We start from the raw sequence: 7187 nt of genomic DNA, 5'->3' as shown, positions 1-7187 counted from the left end.
ATTGTAAGGATATTCTCGTATATGCGTATATTTATGTGCTTACCTGGGAGAGAAAGGACAGAGAAGGTGCATTTGATATGTGCCTATCAAAGAGTGTGGGTTCCAAAAATGAAAGTGCGCGTTAAAACCCCTTACAAAAGATTTAGTATGAGATAATAGATGCATAATTGATTAAGAAAATGGGAGAATAATATGGTGGTTGAAAAAAAATCTATACATTTTTTAAGGAAAAGATCACGTGAATTGGGGGTTTATGGTGTAAAATGAGAACAAATTTAGACTGTTAGATCATATAAAAAATGGAAGTCGGAGGCCCTTTTTTACATGCAAGCCAAAATACCTTTTTATGCATGCCAAAAAAACTACAATTTGTTTTATGCATATAAAAGAAACAAGCCGGGGACCTCTGTATGCATGCATAGTTCGGTTGCACTTTTAACACGTTAGCATGCACTTTTTAACATATAATCATGAACTTTTCGCACATAAACATCAAGTTGGAGTATTATGGCACAAAATATCAGATTGCACATTATGACGAAAGCAGTGAAACTAGAAGTGCTTGAAAATTTGAGAAGTCAGCTGGGTGTCATTGAAGAACCCGTTCTCAGTGATTAGAGTTTGCTGGTGGTTAAACTCGAACCTAAGTGGTTGAGTTTAAAGGGGAGGATTTGTTGGCATTTTATTTATGCATTTATGTTATTATGTTGGGTCTATTATTATTGAGTCTGTTGCTATTTTGTTTAAGTCAATTAAGTAAAGAGTGGGTCAAATTAGTTAGCAGCTTAAGGAATTAAAAACTTGAGTCATGCTGGATAGTTAGGAGTTAGGCCAGTAGTCTCTTTGCATTTAAGCTTTTCCAATTCAAGTAATGAAGTATCTCGTTTTTGTTGGCATTCAAACAATTCAACATTCCGGTTTCATGAGTTTGTTAAGACGTTGATTATAAAAAAAATGAGATGTCTCCTCATATTTCTAATTATTTAGGATGCAATTTTATTGAACTTCCTGCATGATCCCTTGTCCATCCTTTGCTAACCAAGTGGCCGGTCCTCATCCGTGAATTAATTTTTGGTTTTGGGAAGTCGTTACTCGATCGAGAAATAGCAATTAGGTACAATATTATACATGCATGCACGTGCATGGTTTACTAACCTTACGTTCAAACTCCACCGATCACATTGAAAGAGTGTGTCATTGTAGGTAGGTAGCTAGCTAGCTCTAAACTCTTATCAATCTCCTATTATGGGGGTAGATGTGGAGGGTGAATAATGAATATCATCATGCATCACTCGTCACTGAATAGCCGTTGCGTACTTACGTTTATAAAAACTAATAATAGACTTAATTGTCAGAGACAGAGAAAGAAGAAATGGAAGATGCAGCAGCAGCAGCTGGTACTGAAGTTGAGGGGAAGAAGATGAAGATCCTGTGCCTCCATGGCTTCAGAACTAGTGGTGCTTTTCTTAAGAAACAAATTGGGAGATGGGGTCCTTCTATACTCTCTCATTTTGACTTGGTAACCATATATTTTACCTTTTCTTTCTTGTCATTTATCATACTGAAATTTTAATTCCAAATTTTAGGGTTTATGTTTATACATGGACCTTTAGTACGATCAGGCTTAGGTGAGAGTTTTACGATTATACAAATTCCGAAAGAAGTATTATTACTATTTTAAAAGAAAATTAAGGGTCTGTTCGCCTTGCTTCAATTTTCTATATTATAAGTAGCTTATTTTTAAGGGGGTTTTCGTACTTTGTAATGCGTGTCAAAAAGTAGAAGTAAAAGTAAGAAAAATGACATTATAAATTGTGATAGCCAAACAATTATTTCTATAAACCTCCTTATAAATAAAAAAATCCTATTTTAACTTACTTACTCAAGCTAACAATGCCTAAGTTTAATCTGTAACAGATTTCCCAGATGGCAAGTTCCTGCTGGAGGCAAATCAGATATTGAAGGATTCTTCCCACCTCCTTATTTCGAATGGTTCCAATTCAACCCTGTATGGTTATTTCTAAGGACTCGTTTGATATACATATAAAATATGAGTACAAGTAAATAAGTAATGTATATGCAATTTGTGTACTAGGACTTCACTGAATACACAAACTTGACGAATGCATCTCCTATTTATGTGATTACATCACAAGCAAAGGACCTTTTGATGGTCTACTAGGATTCTCCCAGGTAAGAGATAAATGATTGACCCGTTAAGTAGTTAATTTCATTGAACAACCTGTTTAATTTGTAGAAATAAATTAATACAGGGTGCAACATTATCAGGGCTATTGATGGGGTATCAAGCACAAGGGAAGCTGTTGAAGGATCACCCTCCATTCAAACTGTTTGTGTCCATTTCAGGAACAAAGTTCAGAGATCCAGCTATGTGCGAAGTGGCTTACAAAGATCCGATTAAGGTTAAATCGGTTCATATAATAGGTGCAAAGGATCATCTCAATGAACCTTCTGAAGAATTCGCCACTGCATTTGTTGATCCTCTCATAATTAGGCACCCACAAGGCCATCTTGTTCCAAGGCTAGGTACGATGCTTTAACTCTTTCATCAACAATCTTGTCGTGTTCATCTCCTTTAACCAAGATTTGATTTTGGTTTTCAGATGAAGTGATGACTGAGCAGATTAAGAACCGGGTTAAGGAGATCTTGGTGGTGGTAGATGACTGCAGTAACGGTGTTATTGTTCAAGAAACAGACAAGGTGGAGAAAAATGAAGTGGAAGTTGTAGCAGTTTGATGCATACATATGTAATTATGTATGTTGTTTCTTGTTAAAATCTAGCTTGATTGCTTATGTTTATGTTATTGTTTCAGAATAATTTTGGTTACTGGAGTAGCTTTTAATATGCTGGGTGCAGTTTGAGATATAGCCATATTAACTGAACAAATTAGCATGTAAACCGAATCTTGCCAAATAAAAGTAAGCTCTATTTTACAAACTTGCTCATTAAGATGCAGCTTGTCATAGATCGTGTTGGAGCTCAGACAAGATTTGAGCATAAACTTAATACGAAGACTATTCTGATTTTGTCTTCAAATCCTTTCGTGTCATGAACAGAAACTTAGATACCCAAACAGCAAACAAAGTTGCAACCATGGGAGCAAGCCAGTAAACAACTAGATGCTCCTGAGTTATATGATCGCCACGAACAAATGCCCATCCCATTACCTGCAAATTCGATGCATCAGTCTTATGAAAATCCACACACGAATATAATCAAATAGAGATCAGAAAGGCACATACAGAAGCAGGATTCATGCATCCACCAGTTAAATCAGAACCAAGAATGTTAAGGGTGATCTTCGAAATACTTGAGATCCAGTTTTTCATATAGAAACTTCCAGGTAAGTTCTTCGTTAGTCCATTGAAATAATGGCGATCATAAATGACAAAACTCCTTCTGTCAATGCACCGTGATGAATTTCAACATTCAACTTTGGCCCTCGTCCGATACCAGGGATGGTAGCTATAAGAAGCTTAACTCCTACAATTGATCCAAACACCTGAAATTTGCACAGCAAGCCATATGAAGCTAGCAGTTAGAAACATAATTCAACAGTATGAAATTACAATTGAACTTCCAATCTGAGATACCTGCGCAGGGATTCTAGCGGCGACGGTGAAGAGAAAGCGACTGAAACCACCAGATACGGCAGCAGCCATAACGTGAGAGGATTAATAGGATCCGCCTTTGCTGATGCTAATAAGTAGGGCGAAGATAAACATGTTGATAATCTTGAAGGACAAAGTAACGATATCGGCGGTGAGAGTATGAGGTAAACCTAACACCTTGGTGAACCAGTAGCTTGATGATGGAATTCGAATAAACCCATAAGATAGACAGACAAAATCGGAAATCAAAATCTGGGTGTTGCTTGGACTTTTGACTCGATTGTTGTGGGATTTGAGTCGTTTGACCTGTTTCAGCTCTCTCTTCTGCTCAATTTCTCCCATTTTTTGGATTCAAATCTTCGCGTTTCGAAGCGATTTTCTGTACAAAAACTTGGAATTACGGGGGGGTGATCGGACTACTACCGATTGAACAGCGAATATGAAGCCTTATCTTGTCTTCTAGCTGTGCTGTACTGAATTGAATAAGTTATCTCTGCAATGGCGAACGTGAAAGCGGGCATCTTCCGGCAACAATAACAAACAATTGATTCGGAGTATAAAATAATGTAAACCAATCAGCGGGCATTTTGGTCTGTGAAAGAATCTAGATATTTACACTATTTCAGATTCTGTATGTTATTAAATCAAACACATGCTGAGAGCGATTTATCTGTCAATTCAAAAATCATACTGACACTGTTAAACTTTGTTTCTGATTGACCATACAAATAACAACTTATCAAAAAAGCATCTTTTTTGGAGCGTTCTTCATTGTTCGACTATGATGCAAGCTCAGCTGAACATAGACTTGGCTTTTCCTTGTGCCTGTGTTTCGTCTTCTGTCAAATCTTGAATCTTTATGCAATATTTGATGTCAGAATCAGAGAGGCAGAGAAATTCCCCTCTACTTTCTTCTACCTGTCATAGCTTCATCCTCTTCAAAAACATCATTCAACCTCTGAACTGTCATCACCACTTTGGCTGCACTTCTCCTCTTCCACAACAACCCACTCTCTGAAGTTAACTTGACTCGGCGGTGTTCTTAAGAAGAAACACCTGTTTCATGTTGTTTGAAACACCCAAATTGTATGGATTATTCTTCCCTTCATAACGGTACCTGAAGTTCTCATAAGTTGTCTGTCACCAAAATGAGACTTAATCATGAATGAATGCTTAATATAAACTTTTATGGAGAAAAAACTTATATTAGTTACCTGATTTGTGCAGATGAGATAGAAATGAAAGACGGTTAGACCTCCGAGGAACCACACAATTATGAAGCAATAAAGAGCAAGAGCAACCGAAATGAGATCATCTACTGCCGTATGGCAGATGTTGATGCCTCGATTAAGAAGGCTGATCAATGAGATTACAAACACGTATATGCATAACAATGTCGTTGATGATATGAACATCATGAAACTTCTGTAGTTTCGCTGCAAGTATCATTCGTGCATCTTGAATTAGTCCTCAAATTTAAGAATCAGGTTATGCTGAAATTAGACCTTAAAATACGAAAACTTCTTAACCGAATCTCTCTATCCAAATACTGAATGTAGAGTGTTAAACTATGGACATACAGTATGAATTTCTGAACCTACTAAAAAAGAAAGAAAAATAAATTTTGAGTTATTTACAGAATTGCCACCATGTCGCTTTTTTCATCACTTTCTTTTTTTTAGTAGCTTCACGAGTACATAAATGTTCAAAATTTGGATAATAAAGTTTGACTGCGAAGTTTTCGCATTTTAAGGTCTTATTTCAGCAGAAACTTGACTGACATTGCATGAAACCATTTATCTTATATGCAATTGATTTTGGACTTACCAATCCAATGCATTGACACACCCAAGGACAGTGATGATCAAACTTCTGCACACAATTATTGCAAACCGAGCAATGGGAAGCGCGAGGAGGGCGATACACATGACAAGTTTCACAGTACTTGATCTTGATAGTATGTCCATTTACCTTGACCATCCTTGTTGGTGGAAGCTTGATGCTTGAATTTGATTCCCAACGTACTAAAGATGTTTCTTGCAACCTCATAGGATCAGGTTCGAGGTTCCTAGGGATTATACCCGGATCCCGAGCTGATGTCATGCACAGGAACAACATAGCCTAAGATGATGTCAACAAGTACAACTGTGTTATACATACAATTGAAGCTAACCTAATTGTCAGAAATCATGAAATTAGAAATGCAAAGTGGGTATTACCAGTATAGTGAGGGCAATGCCTATGATCAGTACTATTTTGCCAATGATGGGATCATGATTTCTGACTCTGATTAGTGTTTTTATGCAAAATGTTATGGAAGGGAAGGCTATCATGAAGGTCGTCAAGTAGAGTGACTTTGATTCTGAACCGAATATCAATCTTCCACCACACAAAAATCTCTGCCATTGTTTTATAAATGAAGAATTAAACTCATTAGCTACTAGCCTTCAACAAGTCTCAACCAAATGTGATATGGAGTATCCATTGACTATAAAAAAGGTCATTACTAAGCATTGCACATAGAAAAAATCCTAAACATAGTCCTTATTCCATTTTTTTGAGAGGAATTATCTTTTATGTCTCAGACGAACCCATTTCGTCCGTTACACAAGAGCTCATTTCATCTGTCACACATGAACACTGAGTATATTGTATTGTTTAGTCTTTCCTCCATTTATAGGGGGACAACACATAATATCTTCATCTATCACACACAAAATAATTTTGATCAATGTCTCACACGAACTCATTTCATCCGTCCAATCAAATTTCTTCAAATTAACCAAGTTACTGATCTGATTGTATATTCATTGTCAGAGAAATACTAGATAGTAGCACATTCTTTCTTTAAGGAACTGATGACAAGAAAACCATTCAGCAAATATATCATAAAATCAGAATCTAAAGATGGTGCAACTTGAATTTCCAAAGGTGATCAGAAAAATGGCATACATACATTATTTGCAGGCCAAACTGAATAGAGTCTTCTGGGTTTAGAAGCCGGGTTGGATCTGGATGTAGTAAGATTTGGGGCACTTTTGTTGCTCCCATCATTAATGTTCATATTCAAATCTCCACTCTGTTTTCTTCTGTATCTACTCCTCCCTCCCCTGCTTTTTATTGTTTTTTTCGCGATTTTTTACTATCAGAAGAAAGATTCATGAAAACTATTGCAAGAAACTATAAAAATCTATGAAACTCTACTTGATTAAGCAAGGGGAAGAACTAGTTCATCTTTTATTTTCTTCCCCTGCCGTGATTTATCTCTTATTCTTTCTGGATTGAATGTTTCTTCTTCGCAACAGCATGTTCCCCTGTTCCAATGGCTTCCTCTGTTTCTCTCACCCAATTGCTTCATCTCTCTGTTTTTCCCCCAAACAATCAACGGTTCCAAAAATCAGGAGAACAATGGTGTGGTAGGTAATCCAAAATGTCAGGAGTTAACAATAATACTTCCTGAAATTTAGGGCCTTAATAGAATTTCTATATCCTACCAACCACATCTTAATTCCTATAATTAGTTATTATGGTATTTCAATCTTCACATGAGAAA

The 7187-nt window shown here is 36.6% G+C and overlaps 3 protein-coding genes across 3 annotated transcripts; 1 reads left to right on the top strand and 2 right to left on the bottom strand.

Annotated features, from left to right (window-relative positions):
• The first annotated feature begins 534 nt into the window (after positions 1–534).
• LOC141249987 (uncharacterized) lies at positions 535–2758 on the top strand. Its single transcript, XM_073669853.1, is given in 9 exon segments — positions 535–610; positions 855–868; positions 1044–1114; positions 1614–1628; positions 1918–2008; positions 2096–2114; positions 2117–2193; positions 2274–2547; positions 2625–2758. Coding segments are annotated over 9 exon segments (771 nt in total).
• A 279-nt stretch (positions 2759–3037) lies between these two features.
• Positions 3038–3976, bottom strand: LOC141249986 (uncharacterized). The gene is given in 6 exon segments (XM_073669852.1): positions 3038–3190; positions 3266–3387; positions 3390–3525; positions 3617–3814; positions 3816–3865; positions 3868–3976. Coding segments are annotated over 6 exon segments (768 nt in total).
• A 77-nt stretch (positions 3977–4053) lies between these two features.
• Positions 4054–6698, bottom strand: LOC141249985 (uncharacterized). The gene is given in 7 exon segments (XM_073669850.1): positions 4054–4155; positions 4591–4674; positions 4676–4771; positions 4849–5070; positions 5462–5755; positions 5854–6033; positions 6591–6698. Coding segments are annotated over 7 exon segments (1086 nt in total).
• Between the last annotated feature and the right edge of the window lie 489 nt (positions 6699–7187).

This window comes from Phyllobates terribilis, unplaced genomic scaffold (assembly GCF_046119375.1).
Source record: "Phyllobates terribilis strain yellow unplaced genomic scaffold, ASM4611937v1 Scaffold_5308__1_contigs__length_52615, whole genome shotgun sequence".
Taxonomy (NCBI): Eukaryota; Metazoa; Chordata; class Amphibia; order Anura; family Dendrobatidae; genus Phyllobates; species Phyllobates terribilis.
Note: the sequence above shows the minus strand (reverse complement) of the source record. Positions and strands in the feature narration are given on the sequence as shown.